The following is a 24610-nucleotide window of genomic DNA, read 5'->3' as shown; positions in this document are numbered from 1 at the left end:
GGGAGGGCCCTGCCCGCCGCAGCAGGCAGCCCCGCGCAGTGCGCCGGGTGGCGAGGCCCGGCCCGGCCCGGCCGCCGCCATGTGGTGCAGCGGCAACCCCGCCGGGGGGGCGGCCGGGGCCGTCGCCGTGACGCTCGCCCTCAGCGGCACCCGGGACTGCTTCCTGCGCCTGCCACCCGCGCTCGCCTCGCACCTCCGCCTGCAGCAGGTACGGGCCGGGCCGAGGGCGACGCGCGGAGGATTCTGGGAGAACGCCCCCCCCCCGCGCGCGCGCGCCGCCGGCGGGGTCGCCATGGCGACGGGGCGGTGGCTGCTCCGTTGCCATGGCAACCTGGAGCCCCGCCCACCCCCCCCCTCCGAGACGCCCCTTGCGCAGGGCCCGGGCGGCCCCGTAGCGGCAGCGCCTCAGGGGCGGGGCCCTGCGGCCGTCATGGCGGCCTCGGGGCGGGTGGCGGCTCGTGGGGGCACTGGGAGCCGCTTCCCTGCCTTAGGGAGGTGCCTGGGGCATCGATCCGAGGGCTCTGCATCGTGGGCCGCGCGTTCAGTTTAATAAAGTGACTGGAGTTTGCCTCTTGAGCGCTGTCGTGCGCTGTGTGGTGTCGTTTGTGCCCCTCAGTGCTGTGGTTTTTACACCTGTGGCACGTTGCTCAGCATTCACATGGGAACCGGGATGGTGAATCCAGGCAGAATCATCATTCTCGGCGTTAGGGGGTATTCCGATATATGTTTCCTGGGGCTCTTCTCACTCAGAGTCCCAGCTGACAGAAGGGGATCTTACTCTTTAAGTAACTTTTCACACGTGGAAATGCACACATGGCTGTGTGCATCTGTTATGCAACGAGCAGAAGTTAGGGATTAAGGGCTTGCCAGCAAGACAGACAGTCTGGAGAAAAAAAAAAATAATCCCGAAGAACAGCGTTAAAGAAAAGAAAACTGGGGCGAATGTGGGGAGGGTGGGAGCAGCTCTGGTACAACATCCCCTGCAAGGTCACGCTCACCCTCCAGGGCCAAAAAGACATGGCACAGGGGAAAAATTGCCAAGATTGGGAAAATCCTGTCCTTTGGCATAGAAAAAGAGAGTCAGGGAAGGGCAGGTACATGTCGCAAGAAATCCAGCACATGTTTGATTCCCTCCTGCTGCGGTTTCTGGATGTCTTACAGATTCTCCATCAACAGGGGGGGGGAAGGGTGTAACTGCTTTACAGTCTTGTAGCTTCACTCTGTACATAGTCACTTATGGCATTAATTTATCTTATTTCTCTAAAACTGATAGGGCCAGGCTGTGAAAATATCCTGCGGTCATCAACCTATATTTCTGAGCTGGCTGGAAATGAGGCATCGAGGTCACCAGACTGAAAACACTGCAGAGATTAACAGACATTTAGCGGAGAAACTTGGCATTGCAGATGGAGATCAGGTTTGAAATGCAATCTTTTTTTTTTTTTTTTTTTAATAATAAGTATCTTGCAAGATACCTGAAAATGTAATAAGTTACAAATTAGCTATGAACTTATTTACATGTATTTAGCCAGTTACTGCATTTAAATCTTCTCAGAAGAAGAGATAACCATCCAGAAACACCTCTGCTGAAAAGATTTGCTTGTTAAATCGGTAACAATTACATACATTAAGGTAGGATATGTCAATGGATAGGTCCTCACAGACTTGCAGCCACTGTTTGCAGTGCCATTAATTGTAGGAAAACATAAAGTAATTAAACAAGTTAGGAATTATAAGAATATTTTGTCTGGAGTTCCTGTCATTTTTGAGTACTTACTGATAGCATATCTTGTCTGAATTGTCATCCCTGAATTTTCATCGGCTCTTATTTTCATCCCTGTTTTCCCTTTCACCATGTATCTTTGTGTCTTTTCTCTTTGAATGCATATTTAAATTTGCGTCCTATTTCTTGTGTGTTGAACGTCTTGCTCTGATTTATTCTTTTATCAGAGAGAAGCTGGAGAGATGCCCAGGAAGCAGGCAAAGCTTTTTGTCAGGGGACTGTTAATATTTTTTATATTAATAAGGAGAAAGTTAAACATGAGTAGAAGACTATTACACAATAACACAGTGTTATTGTTTGGTATATTCACGTATGCGAGTTCTCCTGTTGTAAATTTTATTCAGCGTAATAAAACAGTGGCTGAAAAGCAGTGCATTGTCTTACCCTGTTTACATTTTTTAGCATATTCTGTCTAGAAATGATGCAACTATTTGCAGAAATGTAAGACTTACTAGTTCAGTGGCAAGGTAACTTTTGTTCTAGTAATTAATAGTCTTCAACAGGAAAAAAGAATTGGCAATAGAAACCTAAGAACACTCAACTGTTGCCTGGAAATAATTACTTTTGTTACTTTTGCCAGGTATTCCTTGAACCCTGTTCCCATGTCTCCTCCTGTCAGCAAGTAGAAGTGGAACCACTCACAGCAGATGATTGGGAAATTCTGGTAATAAAACCTTTCCTACTGTTCATGTCTTTTTCTTACATGTGACAGAGACTGTAGACAGCATTTTTTTTTTGTCATTCCCTACTCTTTTCTGCCCCTAAGGAAATACTAAATGTGGTTTGTTTTCATTGTACTTTATATTTCTAATGTTGTATTAGAAAGAGACATAGAGTTTTTATCTGCAAGCGTTCAAAATATACGAAGTGTTTAATTTATAATTATATCACATTTTCCCAGGAACTGCACGCTTCCTCTCTTGAAAGACATCTTCTTGACCAAATTCGAATAGTATTTCCAAAAGCCATCTTTCCTATATGGGTTGAACAGCACACTCACATTTACATCAAAATTGGTAAGCAGCACTGAATGCTGATGTGGTACTTTGAGTAAGCTGTTCTGCAAGAGTGGATGCATTCATTCATCTGTTCTGTTCATACTCAGGTACACTTATGCCAGCAGCCCCCTATGGGAGATTAGAACCGTGCACGGAACTTCTGATACGCCCCAAAACACGTGAACTTGAAGAGAACATCACCAGCATGCCTTTCACGGAGAGTGACGTCTTGCTCAAAAGCTTTGTGAAAAATAACATGGAGCAAGAAGAAACAGTAAAGGAGCCTCTAGCCAACCAACCTCACCTAAATCCAGGAGTCCCCGAACAGAGTAAGGCCGATGCAAATGTGACATTTGGCTCAAATGTTCTCCCAGATATGTGGAATTACATAGGGAGCATTTTCTCTCGTACACCTGAGCAGAAACAAAAGACTTTGTGTGATAAAGATGAAGTGAGCACCTTCAAAGACAAGCTGCTGAACTTAATTCACATGGATTCCATTTTTAGAGTATGTCAGTCCCAGCCTCCCAGCGTACAGAATGCATCAGCCACTCATGCATTTCTGAAATACAATGCCATTCATATTTTTCCATGGAATTTAGATTTTATTGATTTGGAGCCAAATGCCGTAGTATCTTACGGGAAAATTAATGAGCTGCTTTCCCCAAGACAGCGTCATCAAGAAGCAAAGCAAAATCTGCCAGTTGAAAAACAAAAACATTTGACTAGTCCACAAGACAAAAATAATTCCAATTCTAATAGCAGTCAAGCGTCCAGTGAGGGATCTGTTGTGCAGATCGTTTGGAACGGATTTGAAGACCTAAAGAGTGTCATAGAGTATGGCAACAGTGGGGAAACCCTACATGTTGGAAGAGTTTGGGTCAGTTTGAGCACGCTACCTTTTGGGATTTTTATTGGGTATCTTCTACTGGATAACTGTGGAACTGGCTAGTTAGTGTATAGTTTGGGGATATGGGCTTTGTGTTAAGCTCTCAAATAGAGTACACTAGAATCAAATAATATCTCCTAGACCTATGCTTTACTAAGACAACTAATTCTGGGCTATGTTACCATTATCTTCTAAGATACACAATGTACTCAGGGTTTCTGCATCCTTAGCATTCTTGCACCAAACAGGGAAAATTCTTGAGCGTTCCTGGAGGTGCGTATTTTCTTCAAATTCTGTTGGCAGCCACTGTACTCATGACAACATGAAAGTATTTATTTACATACATTTAGTAATGCATAACGAGGTGGGTTGTTGTTTTTGTTTGTTTCATTTTTTTCCATTTCGTATCACTTTAAAATATGCTTTGGCCTCGTGTGTCATCAAACTATAAAGTAATGGGATCATGTACCCTACTGGTAAATGATGTTAACAAATGCTTTTATATACTGTTAAAGCTTTTATTAAAATACTAAATTACTATCAAATAATTAGCTTTTATATAATTTAAACTATCTTAATCTTTATACAATATTTTGTAAGGTAGCCCGGTCCCAGTGCGCAGACACTGACATTTTGGTTCGTTCTGACAGAACTACAACCTGCTTATATTCTTTTCTGGAAGCACGTACAGGATCAAGAAAAACAGATCAAATGCACTCCAAATAACTGTTTGACTATTTTGGCATATTACACTCCTTACCATTCGCTTATTTTCATTGAGACTGAGAGCAAAAGCTTGCAGTGGTATTTACCACTAAAACTTTTGAGACACACAGCAATTTTCCAAATGCCAGCAACTGTTAAGTCTTTCAAGTTTAATAAACATTTATGAGATGTTTTCAATTTGGAAATACGTTTAAAGTAACACAGAATATTTGAAAAGCAGTTTTCCTTTTTAAATGGCAAACAAACTAGTACAACTTAAAGAAATTGGGTTTCTCTATCTGTACTGCAGATGTGCTTAGCTCTGATCTGTACAATGGATTATTTATACCTACCTGCCCATGTACAATTAATTGTAATCAGCAAATGAAAGGGTTTTTTGTTTGTTTTTTTTTTTCCTTTACTAAAACATTCTTGCAACACTTTAAGAATACTGATACCATACCATGTATGCAATGTTATAACTGTTCTATTGTCTGATAATTCCTTTTTCTTTGCTTTTATTTTAAATGTTTTAGATTCCAGATGCTCTGAGAAAAAAGCTACGTATCGATATACATTCAACAGTCCGAATTAAGTCAGTTGAATCTGTTCCTAAAATTCCTGTATCTCTTAGGCTGCAACCCAGACAGAACTTAGTGAGTTGATACTCTTGGTCATGTATTTGTTCACATACTGGAAAAAAAATAATATTGCTCTTGTCAAGGTTGTTTTGTTTTGTTTTAATGTTCATTTGTTTTTATTTGTTATAACAACAATAATCAAGAATAATTTGCATTTGCAGTACATAGTTCCAACCTAGCAAATTTAAGTGTATTTAAGCCTATGAAAACAATAACAAAGAATCATAAATTTAAAGTGGAAATACCCATTTTTAATTCTTCTGGGAGAAGACATGCATTTGCTGTTCAAATCTTGCAGTGGCTAGTGGATTTCCTAAGAAAGAATTGCAGTAAAATCATTATAATTTTTAATGTGCTGTTTAGATTTTGATCTCCTTCTAATGCTAATTATTTTCCTAATGCTAAAGATTTATTTTTCTAGGGTTACATATTTAAATCTCTCTTGTGTGTCTACTGAGTGAGCATCTGTGACAGTAGAAACATACTTAGCACCATTTTCATGCTCTGTCAGATGTAGCTCTGGAATGAAAAATGCTTCAAAATGTACCATATGCTTGTTTCTCCATGATACTGGCCTGATTGCCATGTTAGCTGTTCCTCAAAACCTCAAATATGGCATTTTCCATCATAGCAGACCTTACGCATGGTTTATTCTTCATTCGCGGTAGTATTTTTTGTTTCCTACCTACAGAGGAAGAGTTGAACTGCATTTTTTAAAGATACATGTGGGAATTAAAATAAGCATTCTTTCAATAATTTGCTAAAATCACACCAAGTATTTGTGTGTGTTTCTATATGTTTTAAATACAGTGCCCTCCCCTCCACAGGAGTTATGCTTCTGTGACTCAGCTGAGATTCACATTCAATTTCTTTTCCTATTCCATTTACCTAGGTGATCTAGGGTCAGTCATGTGGTCTCTTTGGTTGCTTTTTGGAATTTGTTGTTGCTGTCCCCATCAAGATGAGCCCAGGGTTGTCTGTATAGGAAGCAGGGTGTACAAGAAAGAGAGGGGTGCAGTGAGCAGCCAAGATAAGTCACAGGTCAATATTGGTGCATAGCTTAGGTGCCCTTTCAAGCCTGGAAACTGAGTAGTGCTTTTTGATCTTGCAATACAAGACAAGTAAAACGAGACTTAAAAACTCCTTGCCTCACATCAGTGTTTCAAAGATAAAATCTTTCAAGGTGGCTGAAGAGTCAGCTGTTGCTCTAACAGGGGCTAGGCAGGTACTTTCTGTAGAGCAGGTCATAGACATGGTGGTTGTTGGCAAAATGTTATTTTCCAAATAAATAAAACTGTTCATGTTCTTCTTCCATATCTCTACTACCATAAGAAAAACAAATAGTCTTACTTACTAACATCTTGTTTTGTTGTATTTCTCTTTTTCTCTACGTATTCTTATGTAGCATAAGGATATACACGAAGATGATGTTAAATATGCTTTTAGTTCTTGGCTACAGGATTCTGCTACTGACGATCTTCCCTGGATAATGACTAACACAGACTGTATACACCTGCATGTTAAAGAAGGTAAGGTTAATACTGTCTCCAGCTTTAGCTGTCTTAACCATCAATTATGGATTTTGCTTGGGCAATGCGTTTAATCTCTGTATATACACCATTTAATGTAACAGTTATCTCTTTAAACTGTAAGCATTAATTACACTTTAATAACAATTATCCTTTTCTTTCATTTTGGATTGTACTGTAGTATTTCAAAATATATTAATGTTTTGTTTTCTCTTGTGAGGGATAAAAGCTAAATTTGTTTGGAATTTTAGTAGCTGTTCCTTGTTTTTACAGGAATGGAGGAGTTTGCCCTTAGTGTAGTGCATCCTACTCACATGGAAGAAAATAAGTCTGAGAATGTTTTTATGCTGAGTCCCAGTTTGCTGCAAAAGACTAACATACAAGTAAATATCACATAGTATCAGGTACCAAGTAATTTAAATTGTTACATTTGGTTACAAATAAATTATATGTATCATATGTTGTTTTCCCTTTTTAAATAAATGTCAGTCCGTTCTAAATTGTATCTGCATTTTTTACATGTTACTTTTTAGCCTGAGGCATTGGTGAGACATTTTAGACTTGCTCAGAAAATGAAATATTTACTTAATATTAGGATGACTGTTTCCACTGGAAATTCTGGTTGAGCAAATGCCCATAACTTCAGGATTAAGAGTATAGTTGTGGGAATTTTTTTTTTTTCATTTTTAAACTGACAAATTTTAGCAGAGACTTAAAGGTCCCATTTGGCTGTTCAGAATATAATTTTTCTGCAAAACTTAGAATCCCTGTTCAACAAAAGTAAAATGGGCTTTATTTATATTGGTAGTAGAGAAGTAGAAGACTTCTACAAATCATACTGGTGACTAGTATTAAGATGAAAGGACGATGTATATTTCTTAATAGCACTGTGAGGTTTAAGCATCTTCCAGCCTGTGCCTATCTGTGAACTTCTCTATTAGCCCTGTTTGTCAGTTCAGCTTCTCATACTGGGTACCTGAATAAACAGGTTGAAAAATATGTTTGGATTATTAATAGAAATAAAAATAAAAAGCCAAGTGTTTTGCCAGGCTGCTTTTCACCTAGATCAATTTCCTTGTATGATTTTACTGTCTTGCCTCACACCTGCTTGTGCCAGCATAACAAGGAAGGTACAGCAGAAGAATCAAAGTTGCAGCTGTATGATGATGAGCTGCACAGTCTGGGATAAAGTGCACTTAGCCTAACATCTAATTGCAGCTTGTTACATCGTTGTAAACACTGAACTGTATTGTGGAAATAGTTACATGTATGCCATTTCACCAATGCATCTTTCTTTCAGGCAAAATTACACAGAATCCAAAAAAGGCGAGTCAATTGTATACCCTTCTGTGTAAAGCATTAACATTTTCCTTTATTGTAGGTTCTTTTACATCCTCTAACTAGAACAGCTGATGATGACAGCCAGCCGCCTATGCGCGATACAGACAGGAGCCTTCCATACCACAAACTAGACCATTTAGGGTGAGATGTTTTCATAGTAGAAAATGTGTGATTGAATGGGAATTAAAGAAAAAAGAATATTGGTGAAAATGCACTTTTTTTTTTTTTTTGAAAAGTAAACCAGATCTTAAAAAAACACCACTGCATCTTTTGGTATTTTGGCTTGTGTCAGGCTCAGCCCATATTCTTGTTTGTATAGATGTTTAATTTTGTCCTCTGCGCAGTCTTATTGAAGTGAATGGAAACTTTGTGTGACTTAAACTTATGTGCTGAATAGGTCACCATGTCTGGCAATTGGATGGGAAGTCTCAGAACCCTGTAAGTTTCAGAAGAGAAGAAATAGATAGTTCAGTGGCTCTTGGTGTGCTTCTAAGTGGTATGAAATAGGCCTCTGCGTAGCATTAAGGAACACTGGAGTTGTTGGAGATTACTTTTTAATCTGGGGTTTCCAAAGGCAGCCAGATTTACCATGTTGCAGTCTGTCTGTCAATCTGCTTCCCACAGTAACTTAAACCCATTTACATGTTTAACCAGAGTTAAGAGATGGGTATGGGTCTCAAAGAATTTAGTTCCTACACGTTTTATCCGAATTGACAGCTGTGGAGAAGAATTCAAAGCAGTAGCTCCACTGGTAAAAAAATGTAATGTAAGCTCAACAGCTAGTTGGTTAACCTGCTTGGGGGTTTAGGTACAGTTTGGAACTAGCCCTAGGACACACTGGCTCTTTCACAGCTAGTAACTAAGTGATGTGTAAAGCTGTTGTAATTAGTACAAGGGAAGACAGTGGTACTGTGTAGTAAGTGAGGTAGGAACGGAGCAGAGGGGACATGAGAGACTTGGAGTATTGCAGTAATATGCTATTGGCATTGTAACAGGCAACGGAGGGCTGGCAAAAAGGGGCCAGTATGGCAGGGATACAATGTGGTAGGTTAGGGATATTAGAAACCAGGCTTCATTTGTTCATTTCATTTTTCATGGTGCAACATTTTGGTTAAAGTTGAAATACAAAGCTTAGAGCCTTGCTGTTTGTGGACCTGAAAGGTGCATACCTGAAAGGTGTGTCAAAAGTCACAAAGATTTAGGACAGGTAAAGGGCAAAGATCTCTTCCAATGAGCTATGTACTCCTTTATTTCTGAGAAAGTGGAGTTCTTTGCCTCAGGTGTGCTCCATGTTTTACTATTTTGTTACATTCCTTGGTAAATTGTTACTCAGACACTCAAATAGACAAAGCCCCAGAAGCTGATGTCAGCTCTGTTGTCTGAGACCTACCTGCTGCTGGGGTGGCATAGGATGAGCAGGTAACAGTTGCACAACAGGGATGTTCTGCAATGTCTGTTTGTGCCCTCTGTGTTGCCCCTCCAAAATAAAAGTACTTACGTAAAAAGAATTTAAAAAAAAAACTTCACACTAAATTCTCTTCATCTTTTTGTTGAAAATGTGAAGTGCTTCACATTGCCAACGTTGTAACTTCACTGTACTGCTAGTTATTAATATTTACATCATGTGCACTGATGCTACCCTAGGACATTTAATTTTTTCTTTGCCATGCAGGGGAGTGGACAAATTAGGAGCATCTTCCTTTGAACACATAAGCCACAGCCTTTTGGGTCGTCCTTTATCTCAAAAATTGGCTGGTATTGCTGTGGGACTGCGAAGTGGAGGGGTACTAATCACAGGAGGGAAGGTATGCACTTTACTACTCTCTACTTGCAAACCCTCCCAGAAAGTTTTCCACAGTTACAAAACTTTTCAGTAGTTTTCTTTGGTACCATGCAAACTGAAATAATTAAAGAATAAGCCGAAAAATGAGCAGTCAGCTGAAGAGAGTTAACATAATAAAAATTATATATAGAGAGAGAAATACATTCATGAAATATAAATGTATATATAATATAACATAATAAAGTAAAACTTTAAATATTGCTAGCAATGCAATTCCAGTCTATTCCCATAGGTCATTAATATGCTTTGTGTTTATGGTATAATAGACACTTTCTGTCTCTTAAATATGAATGAAGGTAAGAATACAGTATTTTCTCTTATAAACATAAAATGACAGTGTAGTTGATATTTTTTAAGTTTCCTGTTGCCTCTTTCAGTGATCCATTTCACATCATACCCCATAACAATAGATGCCGTAACGTTGAACTTGGTGGAATCAGAATGCTGTCTGTAGTGGAGACATCCACCCTAAATTTGGCTCATACTTGTTTCAGTCCATGGCTTTGGTCTCTACCAAGCGATGCAGAGACAGAATAGCTATATACTTCTGGTGAGGATTAAATCTAAGGTGTGCCTAGCCTTCCTGGCTTAACTTGTGTATGCTTTGATAAAAACTCCAGAAAAATAGAAGGAAATAGTTGTGTAACTTTATGTTGGCTCACATTTATTTTTGCAGGGAAGTGGGAAGTCAACACTAGCAAAGGCCATCTGCAAAGAAGCATTTGATAGACTGGATGCTCATGTAGAAGTAATTGATTGCAAAGCTTTAAGAGGTATGATAATAAGTGTTTCATTCTCAAATGTGCTGCATGATGAAGAACCATAATTATGAAGTTACCATATTTAGTCTGTCTTATCTTTCATTTTGGAAGGAAATGTGATTCCCCACTATGAGATTCTTTAAATTAAACAGTCTAATGAAAGCGTAACTGCCTTAAGCTTATTTTGCACTTACTGGTTTCTGTTCCTTCTACCACCACCAAATTCAAACAGTGATTCCTTGTTTATTTCTAATTGTTGTAACAGAGGAAGAAGCTGCAAGTTGAACTGTGTGTTTTTTCAGCTGTGCTAGCTGGAACAGATGTTATGTTAAACATCCTAAATGTTAAGGAATTCCTGTGTTACTCAGTGGAAGAATGACATGAGCACCGAAGAAGAATTAAACAAACAAGCAGCTGAAGCCAGATTTATGCTGGCACGTGTACTACTCTAATGTTTGTTAGCAGACTCTGCAGACTCTGGCTTAAACTAGATATCTGATTTGTAGGAGTGCAGTTAAGTTAGCTGAACCCAAACCATTGGAGTATTACCTGAGCAAGCTGTAAGTCAATCTGTTTTTTTTTCCCCTGATATGTTTTGTCATAAAAACTGTATTTGTGTTTTAGGAAAAAGATTAGGAAGCATAAGGAAAAATGTGGAAGAAGCTTTTTTAGAAGCATCGTGGAGACAACCATCCATCCTTTTAATGGATGATCTTGATCACATTGTTGGAGTACCTTCCACACCAGAGCATGAGAACACCCCTGAAACAATTCAAAGCAATAGACTTGCGTATGGTAAGACTGTATTACCTGTGTCTGGATAAAAACATAATGCAGCTTAGAATTTCTGACACCTGAATTGTACTGTCCTAACTAGACACTTGTCTGTATCATTATTGCCTCTGGACCATGAGGTATGTTTGTAGAGCAGAGTTCATAGCACAGAAAAATCATGTTTAATTTCCTGTGGTAGATATCATCAGTTACTTTGCAAATATAGTTTTTAAATTGCACTTCCTATGACATTTTAGTAATGGAAAGTACAGTCCTAGAAAAAAATTACATTGTCCAGCTGTTTTGTTGTTGTTATTTTAGTTTTTGTTTTTGTTTTTTTTTTAATTATTATTAAAGAGAGGCCTTTATATATGGGGATAAAGTAAATATTCATTTGTTACGTTTTGTATGTGTTAATGCTACTATAGTAGAAATGTGTATTACCAAATACAGAATCTTTCTGTTATTTTGCAATTCATGGAGCAATATGTTATCTGTTTAGTTTTGAAAGATCTGATAAAAGAAGTTATTTCCATGGGGAGTTTGATTGCATTCATTGCTACAAGTCAGTCTGAACATGCCCTACATCCTTCCCTGGTTTCAGCTCAAGGCACACATATATTTCAGTGCTTCCAATGTATCCAGTCTCCAGATCAGGTAAATTCAGGTATTTATTATTTTGGTTAATTTGCTCCCTCTAAATGTATGTCCCCTTCTTACCTGTAAAGGCATTTTAGAGGAACAGCTTTGAAAAACACGTGAATCAGTAGAGTTAGGTAAATGAGACTAAACTGAAGTGTGTGTTTTTTCACTGCTCAGAGGAGTAAGTATATCCCTAAATGTTAATTAATTGAATTAAATGTTAAAATGTTATTAAAACTAAATATTACTTTTATGGGAAGGTTTGGGGTTATTTTTCAACATTAATTACATCCCTTTACTTTTAAATGTAGTCTTTTTTGGAACAGTGAAAAGGAAAGAATAAACAGTATAACATAATTGCAGGAGAAAGTAGACTATTTTACCTGTGCACATATATCCTAATGACATGAAATAGTCATGGCAACTCATTGGTATTTAGCACAAGTAGTTCCTGCCTGCTTGTCTTCTCTTGCAGACAAGCAAATAAAAGCTATTGAGGAAGCAGTTCTGCATTATATACAATGTAGGTTTCTCCCACTTCTTGCAAGTCTGCTTTTTTCACTAGTACATGAATAATGATGATGTGTCAGTGGAAAAGTCAAGATCTTAAAAGATACCAAATTATCAGATGTATTTTATTTAATGCAATAGTTTTCACTTTCAATATATTCTGCATGTATCAGCACAAAGGGAAAGATTGTTGTTTTCCTGTGAAACAGAAACAATGGGTGTAGGAAAACAGTAGAATCTGAGGGGACAGGGTGTTGTTTCATTATTGTTGTTAGATTTAAGGTAACTGCCAGGGTAAACATTTGAAGTCATACAACTGGTGATTTTATTGAAGTTCAGCTGAAGAATTGACTTTTGTTCGTATTCATGCCTGTTCAGATTTTGTTATTTGAAGATTTGGTGATATCTAAAATGGTGAAGGAAATTTTAGTAACTCATATGTAATTGCTTTCTGAACATCTGAAATCCACATAAACAGGAAACTGAATATGCACTTGTTGTACAATTCTATTTTTCAGAAGCAAAGATGTGAAATGCTGTGTTCCATAATAAAAAATAAACTGAATTCTGATATCAAGAAGTTCTCTGATCTTGACCTCCAATATATTGCGAAGGAAACAGAAGGCTTTGTTGCTAGAGATTTTACTGTGTTGGTTGACCGTGCCATTCATGCCTGTATTTCTAACCCAAGTGCATTTCAAAATGATGGTATGTTCACAAAATCTAGATTTCGTAGTCTAACTTCTGTTATCCAGAACCTTTGAATAACACCCAGATAAAACACCAGATTTTGTTTCATGTTTAAAATGTATTTATTTTTTACTTATAGTGAGGATTTTTTTTTCATTTTTCTGTAAAGCAGAAGTGAGTCTCTCAACTGTGGATTTTCAGAAAGCCTTAAAAGATTTTACTCCATTAGCTCTGAGAAATGTCAACCTTCATAAGCCTAAAGACATTGGCTGGGACAGGATTGGCGGCTTAAAAGATGTGAAGCAAATACTTGTGGATACCATCATGTTACCTGCAAAGGTATGCAGTTCTTTTAAATCAGTTACTTGAATTTTATACATACTGTTCGTAGAATAAGAATTATTTTTAAGGTAAAATGCAGTATTTGACAGAAAGAAGGCAGGTATGATTTTAAGCTACTTTTGTAGCTTCCCACTCTTCAGCTGTCTTCAGTTACTGGAAAACTCTCACCTTCCCCTTCCCTCTCCCAAATACAATAGGCAATGGCTTGTGCTTTTCTCCACATGTTCTGGAGTCTTGCAGTATTACGTCCCCTGCCTGACATATTCCTAGCATCTTCTTTTGTTACACACTTCTTTACAGGGACTTGTGATAAGGTTCTCTGAAAATAACATTTCCAACTGTCTTCTTCAATGCTTTTGCTAGAGGAGTGCTGTCCTGGGTGAATGGCAGTCCATCAATTTTCCCTTTTAATTTGGCTTTTCTGCCTTGTTTAAAGTTTCCAACACTGTGATGAGCCATTCATTTCCGTCTTCAGAAAAATGACTGAACATTTTTTCTTACACTGGACAGAATCTTTTTGTCGTATACTTTATATAATTTGATCATATCAGTCAGTGATCAAAACAGGAATTTTAAAGTGCTAGTATGGATGTTTTAAAACTGATAAATCCCTATTACGTTCTGTTTCTTCTTGGTAGAAGATGTCACTACTTGTAATTAAGAAACCTAGGAACCCACTTCAGCCCCATGTAAACTACCAACAGACAAAATGAGCTATTTTGATAATAAAGTGGATAAAAGAAATTAAAATTATTTTTGAACAAAAATCCACATTCATGAGATTTCAGTATGCTACAGAATAATTGCTTATTTTAGAACGTGTCTTGTTGACATTCTTTTCCAGTATCCTGAATTATTTGCAAACCTGCCCATACGACAGAGATCAGGAGTCTTGCTATATGGAGCACCTGGAACAGGAAAAACACTGTTAGCAGGAGCAGTTGCTCGAGAGAGTGGAATGAATTTCATAAGCGTCAAGGTAACAAGATTTTTAAGATTGATTAATTTTATTAACTGAATGAAGTAGCTCAACATAATTATGAGTATGTGGTTGTGAAGGCAAAATAAGAAGCTTCTTTAAAATACTGAATGTCTCTGGATATCCAAGCATCTGTCTGACTTTCTGGAGCCTCACAGTTCTATGACTGAGATTTTCTTGGTATAATTTTTCTTTAGGAAGAATAATAAAATTAAACTAGATATTCTTAATTTATTTACTTTTTTTTTTTTAATAAAAAGACCCTGGATTCCACTCGACAATGAAGTTTGGCAATTCATTTTAGTTATTTTCTAAATGCAGTGTAAATGGTTACCTTGTGATACTCTAACATGTTTTGTTATAGTAGAAAGATTGAAATAACTGCTTAAGAACAAATTGGAGTGCTGCCATTCTCTTCGTTAAAATAAAATTCACTCCAATATATTAAACTTATGCTGATGTTAAATTACACATTAAAACTAAGAAACATATCATGAATATTCTTTACTGTATTTTTTAGGGACCAGAGCTACTCAGCAAATACATTGGAGCAAGTGAGCAAGCAGTTCGAGATATTTTTAACAGGTTGGCTTTGTAAAGATTTGTGATATTATTAATAGATTTTATTCGTTGAAGCTCCATGAAATAATTTTGTTCTTGGAGAGTTATGGTGTCAAATCACAAAAGTATCAGAAATAAACAATTGTGTCAAACAAGATGGTCATGTTGAGTTTGCCAAGACCATTTTTAAGAACTTTTTTATGAACAGATCAAGGGTGCACTTTTAAAGCTGATTTCCCATTTTTCTACACTTTGAGTGCTTTGGTTCACATCACAGATTTGTTGTGGAAAATAGGTGCTGAATTCCTTTCAGATATGTCCAGGACATAGACTAGTGTACTCCAACTAGAAATGAACATTCAGTAAACAGAATCAGACGTGACTTGGTATTGAGGTCCACAGTGCCAGCGATTTTTTTTGTGCAAATCTGTCGTTATTGAACCTCACTGCTTACTAATGTAAAAATGAAGAAGGGAAGGAAAAAAACTATATCCTTCATGTCCTTTGCTTCTTGGGTAGTTTACGATGTAGAGGCAGATATGTATAAACCAAGATGTCATCTGAAGTGACTGGGTTAAAGCTTTCATGAGCTTTCATTAACAAAGTTGAGTACTTAAGAAAGGAAAAAGTGAGTACAAGATATGTCATAAAAATGAGCCACAATTGCATAGAAATCCGATTCTTAAGAATCTCTAACTTCTGTGGGAAACAGGTTTTCTGTTCTCTGGTTACATTTAACTGGCTTTTTTTGTTTGTTTTTAAGAGCTCAGGCAGCCAAGCCTTGCATTGTTTTCTTCGACGAGTTTGATTCTATTGCTCCTCGCCGAGGTCATGACAACACTGGAGTTACAGACCGGGTGGTTAACCAACTGTTGACTCAGTTAGATGGTGTGGAAGGCCTACAAGGTAGTAATTCATCTCTGTGACCCTTACACATACGTTTAGCAGGTGTTAATGATATTTTTTCTACACTTTCCTAAAGGAGTTTACGTCCTAGCTGCTACTAGTCGCCCGGATTTGATTGACCCTGCTTTGTTAAGGCCAGGTCGACTGGATAAATGCCTGTACTGTCCACCTCCTGATCAGGTGAGAAAACAAAATGTTTTACATGAGAGGCAGGGGAAAAAATCAAACTACTGGTCTTTATTCTGCTTTTCTTTACTCTTTATTTGTGGCATTTCCTATCTGGCCTAAGTAGAGTTGCTGGCACAGCTCAAGTTATATATACAAATTCATTGCTTTTTAGTGCCAGTGCGTTAGTATAAAACTGGGAAAAGACTGTTTACCACTGTCTTAAGGATCAAATCGTATTCCAGCAGATGTAACTGATTCAAAAAAATAATAATTAAAAAATATTTTTAACAGGAAACTAGTCTGCAGAAAGTAATTGGCAGTAGGGGAGTGTTTATCATCTTCTGCATCTTCCTATGAATTACAAATCCAATGGATCTGCTGTTTGCTTGAAGTGATGAACCACAGGCATTCACAACCCAACCCTTGATTATCTGAAGTTTTCAGAGCAGTTTTGTTCTGAATCCAGACAATTCTACCATTCTTTACCCACAGTTAATTTGAATGTTCAAGTTCTTTTTGAAGACAGATACGTCACTGGCCAGGAAGGGAATGATTCTCACTGATTATAGAGGGTTTTGGATCAGGCCTTTAAGGCTTTATGACGTGTATCTTTGATTCCCCATCTTATCTTAAAAATTAGTGCTGTTCATTTTCAGATTAGTTGGAAAGTTTAACAAATTCCACATCATTTCATTCTATAAAGGTACATGAAGAAGATGTTCCTTCACACTAAGATCCTAGATGGGTAGTACTAGTTGGGTATTTAGAGAGTGTATTTCTCTACACACTGTATGTTTGGTGCAGTTTCTCTTAGACTTGTCAGGGAAATGTAACAAAATTTATGCCTATATTTTAAAGATTGTTTACTACACAGTATGTCCAATATGTGTTATCATTAGGGTAGTATTATCTTTAAAAAAAGGTAATTCCTTTCATAGATGGGAATGCGTTTGTAACAGGGCCGAAGCACTATTTAGAAGTCAGGAGAAGGAAAATATCAGGTTGCTTTACTGACAGTATTTTTTTTTCCTCCCTTCTTACAGAGTTCACGCTGTGAAATCTTAAAAGCTCTCAGTCATTCTCTCTCCTTGGCAAGCGATGTGGACTTTGAGTATTTGGCAGCAAAAACAGATCAGTTCACAGGAGCTGACCTAAAAGCTTTATTATACAATGCCCAGTTAGAGGCAATACATAATAGTTTAGGCTCAGGTTTAACACAGGTAAATAAAACTGATATAAAAATGTCTCTTTTTATTTTGATGTTGATATGTTTGAAAGAGTTAATTTTTATCCTTTATTTTTAAGCAATTTTTTTTAATAATATTTAGTTTTCCTGTATCCCGGTACAAAGGATTAAAATCTTAATGTTTACAGTATCATGTGAGAATAATGTAACAAATTAGTTTAAATGCTTTTTAAAGACAAGATTTGCTAATTTTATGACAAATGTTTAATATTAAAATTTATTTTAGCAAAATCTGTTCTGACAAATTGAGTGTGATCTGAGGTTAGGGGAGAAGTGGCAAGAGGGTAGTGATGAAGGGGCTTCCTCTGTCTTGCATTCCAGGCACCAGCTAACACCCATGTTTCCGAGGTACAGGATTCCACCCTTAGTTTTTATCCCTCATGTGACTGACAGGCCTCTTTCCTCTTTTAGCTTCCACTCAGCCACCTGCCCTCACATTTTTAATTCCTGTCTTGTGGTTCTGGCTGGGAAGGGGCAGGCATGGCTTCCCCTACTTGAAAATCAAAGGAAAGCATTGGGTCAGGGTCATGAAAGCAAGGAGAACTCTCAGGCTCTTTTAGCCTCAGATTTACCAGGCGATGGGGCTCTGAGTATCCAACTGTTAGTGTTTGGAGGGATCTCCAGCATACCTTCCATAACAATCCCTTCGCTGTAGCATCATCATGAGGAGAATCTGAAATTAAGAGATGAGGATAGAACAGTAAAAGTAGGACAGCCCTCCCCAGGCAGAGAGTCCTTACACTGCTCTCAGTTTTGCTGTTCCTTCGTATGGCTATTTCTAAACACTGTGCTGCTGACCTAAGTAGTTGTAGGCATACCTGATGATGATCCCAATCATTATGAGGAGGCTGTTGTCTAAAGTAATAGTCTCCAGAGTGGCACGTGCAAGAAAATGCACTGATGTGTAGGGGAAAAAATATTAGAACTTAAACAGTACATGTGTATAATATACAAATAAATATGCATATATTGGGTGAGATGCTTAGACATTTTTTTATTGATAGGGATGCACAATCAAAGAGTTTTGCAGACACCAGTGTACAGCATCAATTGCAATTTCTGTATCAACATTTAAAATGTGTTGACCGTGACTGAAGATGAGTGAGTAGAGCAATTAGGCACTGTAAAAGTAGACTCACCGCAGTCTCCCAGACCACTTTGCACAAGATAATAAGTTGCTTGGAGGGTCAAGCCAGAAATTTCCTAGCACTTGCTCTTACTGAGTGGGTGAGACAGATCATAGCAAATAAATAAAACCTTAAGATTATTTCCTCTACATATTGTTCTGCCACAAAGATGGAAAGTTCTGCTTAAAGGCATTGGATTTTCTTAGCAAAACATTTGGAATTGTACTCCCAGAGAAGGATGGATTGCTAGAAATAAATGCAAATCAATACTTTCATTTGGACTATACATTAAATATTTTAATGTATTTCAGCTTGCAATTAGTTGTGAGTTAACACTTCTGTGTTTTTTTTTTGTCACAGGATTTTGGTTCTAGTTCTGATAGTGACTTCAGCCTGTCTTCCATGGTTTTTCTGAACCACAGCAGTGGCTCAGATGACTCAGCAGTAGATGGAGAAGCAGTGCTAGAGCAATCTCTAATTTCTTTAGACATGTCCGAGTTGCTTCCTGAAGATCCAAGGTCCAACATGTATCGTCTTTATTTTGGAAGCTCTTATGAGTCAGAACTAGGAAATGGAACTCCTTCAGAACTGGTAAATTACTTTCTCAATATTTTGAATTCTCTAAATATTATCAGTTATGAAGCAGAAAAACTGAACCAGGCAAATGGTAGGGTTTTATAAACACAATTATGTCTGCTTTGTCCTTAAAACTGTCTTCATCCAACACCTTGTGGTCCAGAGTGGAAACCAAGATGAATGCCATCTGACAAAATACAATATGGACTTCTCTACAACTTTTGAGCACTCTTGAATCGAAACCCCAAAATACCACTTAATGCTTTATAATCAGGCAAACTGATTCATACTAGGTCTTACTGTATGATCTAAGGGCTTGTTACCTTCCAAAGTTTATTACCAAAACAGTTGTTTGTTTTTCTTTTTCTTTAACTGAAAAAATAAAAAAAAGTTTTATCACTAAAAGATCACCATCTAGCTCTCATATTCATAAAAATCAACAACTTTTTCAGTTTCTGGTAGACCATTTATTAATGGAATAATCTGACCACAAGATTGCATAAATAACAGGAGAAAATCTTAGCTTCCATTGTTGCTCTTAAGAATGGAACTCTTACTGCAGTGGACAAACCAGCACATTCTGTGGCTAGCTTGGAGGTAGGGTGCTGCTTAGGGGCAGAAGGCTAGTTGGTCTCACTTGGCTGCCAGGTAAGCAAAGCCGAATACACTCTCTCCAAGCTCCTTATATTGAAGAAATGATTTCAGAGTTTGCATGTGATCCATTCATTTTGAGAATCTGTTGTAGAAATGTAATTACAGGTAGTTATCAAAGGTATCTTGGTTTCAAAGGAATCTTGGTTTCAAAACTGTATGGCATTGATTCCTAAAGCCAAAAGTAGCTGCTTTTGACACTGGAGAAGTAATTACTGACTGCTAAGTCTTGTGAAGTGCTTTTGTATTTGTTGCCTTGCCGTATAGATGACAGTGTTCCAGTAGTGTATCTTTAGAGACTCACATTTTCCTTTAACTGTGGAAATTCTTCAGTGGGGCTACAATGACTTCAGTCTCTTAAAACTGTTGAACTTGAAAGTTGCATGTTTTATCCAGTGCACAGAAAATTTGGAGGTGATAAATATTTAAATTATGAGCCATTCCAAAGCTAACTGCATAAACTCTCCCAGATTTCAGAACCACTGATTTTCATACATAAATAAAACAATGGGTTTAGTAGACCTTGATTCTTTTTGACATAGGCCATTGCAAAATTATATGGATGTTTTCCAAAGATGAAGCAGTTTATTTTCCCAAAATATCTTGGCAAATTAACCTGAAACTTTCTGTGTAAAAAGTTGCGTGTGATGCGTTTTTAAGATAAAGTTTTTGCTGGTGTAAGCAAGCTTATACTGAATTAAACTGGCTGGAAAATGAGCTAAATCTTAATGGCTGAGTTGCTCTTTTAAGTCCGTAATGAGTTAATGTGTTTCTCCTTGTGATCAATTTAGAGCTCTTTGTGTTTGTCTGGACCAAACTCCATAAGTCACGATTTTACCAGCATGTCTCAGAGAGACGCAGCATCATCACAGCTGTCAATGCTTAGAACAACCTCTCAAGATGACTCCCTGGAAAATAATCAAGAGCAGCAAACAGAGCACCTGAGGACAGAAATCAATGCTATCAAAGCCAATTACAGAAGCAAGAATGGAGTATGGCAGTTTTGTTTATTATTTAGGCTTAACACACTTTTTCCCAATGTTTCTTGGTATTCTAATAAATAGTTTCTGCAATAGTAGTAAATATAATGTAACAAAAATAGCAAAGGTAAATGATACCAAGCTTGAGGAAAACAAGCCAGATTTGTGTTATTAATATAGGGGGGAAATCAGTGATTTTATCTATAATATGTATTGAGGTGGTTCCAGAGTTACTGATATTCATGGCACTAGGTATTTGATCTTTGGTAATTTCTCCTTGTTTACTCCTGACTCTGTTTTCAAGGAGGATGGCACCTTTAATCAGTCCATGCTTGCCAAGAACACTTTGATTATTACTCAGTCCCATCTGATGACCGCACTTGAGGGTATAAGACCATCCATTAGCCAAGATGACTGGAAGAACTTTACTGAACTGTAAGTATTTTGTGTGTGTGTGTGTGTGAATTTATTTTTTTAATTGCGAATTCAGTGGAGATTTGGTGTTCTCATATTTCTTATTCATCAGAAACACAATAGTTATTTAATGTGGGGAATGGCAGAAGAGTTGAGTGGTTTCTGACAGCATTTTTTCAGAAATCCAGAAGTTACACATTGGGAAGGGGAAATTCTTTTACCAGTGTACTGTATTTTTGTTTGTTTTCATTAATGTAGGACCTAGAAATTCTAATCACAGACCAGAAAAATCCTGTATTATGTTAAGAGCTATACCAGTACAAGAAGATTCTGATTTTGTAAGACTTAAAGCCAGGTCCCATCAAGTAAGAGTCCAGCATATTTTCAAATTTCTGGCACTTGACTCAGTTGTGGCCTCTGTTAGCTACAGTATTCAGGAAGATGTATATTGGTTTTGAGTCCTAGGCACGTGTGTTCCCAAAGAAAAATTAATAATCTACAGAGGAGTAGATATAGTGAGAATGAAAATGTATCATCTGAGACTAGAAAATGACTAGAGTGAATAAGTTGGAAGATGGCATCAGGATGTTCTGTGATGAATGTGGAAATTAAGGCACATTCTACCTCAGCTGATACATAGATAAGCAGATCTTACAGCATGAGAAAAAGAGAAGGAAAGAAGGAGAATGAGGGATGCTCCCTAGGATCCAGTCCACTTATGTTCCCCACCCCTGCAAGTCCTACACCCTCATATCCCCCCAAAAACAAAAAATAAAAATAAAAGCAGAGGAGAAAGCTTTCCAAGTCAGATTAGTGGTTGAAAATTCTAGTCTTGTAGATCTGAGATGTGCATTTGTCATATCAGTGAAAATATAAATAAACATCTGTAGTGCTGTGTTGCATCAATGTGCATCTGAAGAGGCATATGCAAACAAAATCATTTCAGACTAATATGCTACTATCTTTTTCTGTTTCAAGGTATGAGAATTTTCAGAATCCCAAGAAGAAGAAAGGACAAGTTGGCTTAACATACAGACCGGGACAAAAAATGACTCTAGCTTAGTAACTTTTAATGTGCTTGTAATTACTAAATTGTAAATGGAAATGACAAATGTGAGCCTGATATTTAAATGATTACATCAGATTATTTATATTCATATGGATTTATTAATGCAGCAATTGAAGAAAAATTTATTTTCAGTTTACAGGCTGCAAAATTATTTCACATTTTATTTTGAAGAAAAATTGTCTTCCTGCAGATTAATATTAAATTTTTGAAAGAGCATTTGTTACGTTATGTCCAGTTGTTTATCACAAATTTTTTAGTATTGCTTTTTATGAATATATGATTACAAAAAAATAATAATAATGATTTCCCTGTTTATTTCCTCATAACAATTACATCCTGTTTGAATAAACTATAATATCTAATGCAGGAAATATTTTGAAAACATTCTGTAAAGCTATTCTCTACCGGCTGTTGGACGGCTTAGAGAAGGGTGATACTTCAGATGTGTATTGGTAGACAACTACTCTAATACTTCCAGAACAATTGTAGCTATAAAAGAAAAATATTAAGACAAACCAGTATAATTTTATCTGTGTCTTTTGCCACTGTTAATTATTCAGAGGAATATCAAGTTGCATTTTGCAACTGTATCTTCCTAACCCCATCTTTTGTTCTTGAAGACTTCAGAAAAATGTTTGGAAGCTGTCTAATGTTACATCCTGAAGTTATTCACCTCTGCTTTCCTACAATCAGGTTGTTTAAGAGTTGTCATTCTCGGCTGATAAGGAGGTAGACAGCAGGGGAAGGAAGCTTTCTTCCAGGAAAGGAAGAGAACTAGAGATGCTTCCTATGAGTCACTACATGTTACGGTTTATTTAATTCATTTATGTGTGTAATGCTCTGTCAGTATTGGTAAGAACACATAGTATTGACCATATGATTATCCTTGTGAATGCTATACTTGTTACTGCCACTTACTATTTGTAGTTCCAGTGTTTGGTGCCAGCAAATAACCCAGATAGTATGTTATTTGTATGCTTATTCTTACATCCTGGTGCAGATGAAGTCGTAGCCTTGATACACTACAAGTCTATAGCAGTTAATACCACTGATCTTCTCATCTAACTAAGCTATTGCTTCTTACTCGTGCTCAACTCTTGCTTCAGTGGGTTTTGAAACTGAAAATCCTTATTGCATTACTACAAAGTAGTAATTTCTTTTCAATTCCACTATGTCATTTACACCATACTTACTTTTAAAAGCTGGCTATATATTTGCTTAATATTGGAGCCATATTCTAGATTACCTCAGCCTTGAGTTTCTTTCCAATATAATGGTGTCTTTTGTGTGTGTGTGTGTGTGTGTGTGTGTGTATGTGTTAAAGTTTGTTTTAAATGGCTGTAGAGGTTAATACGAATAGGAGTTGAACAATCTGCTGCAAAGGAGCATGTCAGATGCTCCATGCTGACTCACATTTGTACTGTGGTAAATCTAAGAAGTAATTTATCTTGTAATGAAAGAGGGGCAAAAAAACATGGATATTGTTAATGAAGCACAGCAGCTGGAAAGCTGTAACTGGTTTCTCTGCTTGGGTTATGTGTCAAAACTCAACCTTCATATATATATATATATATATATATATATATATATATATATATATATATGTATTTAATTTCCTTTTTGAAGTCCAATAGTTCATTTGAGGTATTTGTGGCCTTCAGGATGTAGTTTCCTTGTGCATCATCATCTTGTTATTCACCCAGTGATATTTTGAGCTTATTCAAAATACATTTTTTCTTCCTCGAGGTTCAAATTCCAAGTAGTTTTTCATCTGTGACCTAAGGCAACACTGCATTATCTTCTATTCAAATATTTGAATTTCAAACTTGAGCCCAGCCAATTTTACTGACTAGTTCCTGTACAGTTGGGTACTAGTTCAGTACAGTACGATAATCTGTGGAATTATCTTCACACTTAGAATCACTTAAATAGTATATTGTATCTCAGTGTTGAGTATTACATTGTAAAGTTAAAAAGGAAAGCATGCTTGGATTAAGCCATACGCTGAGGTCCTATCAGACCTCAGCCAAAATTAAATACCACATTGCTGTGGAAGATGTTCTGAAAAAACAGGAAGCCCAAGTTCCAAATCCGCTTTCCAAATTTGTTCTCCTCTTTTAAAAGGAAGTAATTTCATCAGTGAGCTGAACTAACTTGGGTGTGTGTGCATATGTTTGTGTGTATAGGCATGTGTGTATATATATTCATATATATATATATGATATTACCCACAGCATCAGTCAAGGTTTTCTTTATATATTTCGTATATGTATGTTACATCAATGTATTTATGAGTATATTTATGATTATTGTGTTAAATACATTGCATTCTATTATATATGTAATAGCATATATAAATATACAGACTATAAATAAAACCTTGACTGATACTGTGGGATTGATTTGAGAAAGCAGGTTGCTATTAATAGCTAGTTACAGTTATCATTGATTATATTCTGAAAAAGATAGACATTTCTTCTTAAAA

The 24610-nt window shown here is 37.1% G+C and overlaps 1 protein-coding gene across 2 annotated transcripts; it reads left to right on the top strand.

Moving 5' to 3' along the window:
• Positions 1 to 61: 61 nt before the first annotated feature.
• On the top strand, positions 62 to 22227 carry PEX1 (peroxisomal biogenesis factor 1). 2 transcript variants are annotated; one of them, XM_032182572.1, is made up of 24 exons: positions 62 to 208; positions 1274 to 1417; positions 2364 to 2447; positions 2685 to 2799; positions 2889 to 3661; positions 4912 to 5031; positions 6422 to 6545; positions 6819 to 6928; positions 7927 to 8027; positions 9559 to 9691; positions 10406 to 10502; positions 11115 to 11285; positions 11767 to 11921; positions 12935 to 13124; positions 13279 to 13445; positions 14293 to 14427; positions 14948 to 15012; positions 15752 to 15894; positions 15971 to 16074; positions 17106 to 17282; positions 18796 to 19026; positions 20454 to 20654; positions 20947 to 21077; positions 22035 to 22227. In XM_032182572.1, the coding sequence occupies exons 1-24, from the start codon at positions 80 to 82 to the stop codon at positions 22117 to 22119; spliced, it is 3885 nt and encodes a 1294-aa protein (XP_032038463.1). In that variant the 5' UTR covers positions 62 to 79; the 3' UTR covers positions 22120 to 22227. The 2 variants fall into 2 exon arrangements, with proteins under 2 accessions (XP_032038463.1, XP_032038462.1); XM_032182571.1 differs by having other exon boundaries at positions 13276 to 13445.
• The last annotated feature ends 2383 nt before the right edge of the window (positions 22228 to 24610 follow it).

The sequence above is a fragment of the Aythya fuligula genome, chromosome 2 (assembly GCF_009819795.1).
Source record: "Aythya fuligula isolate bAytFul2 chromosome 2, bAytFul2.pri, whole genome shotgun sequence".
NCBI classification, from domain to species: Eukaryota; Metazoa; Chordata; class Aves; order Anseriformes; family Anatidae; genus Aythya; species Aythya fuligula.
The sequence above is the reverse complement of the archived record's forward strand: the minus strand, read 5'-3'. Positions and strand labels throughout refer to the sequence as shown.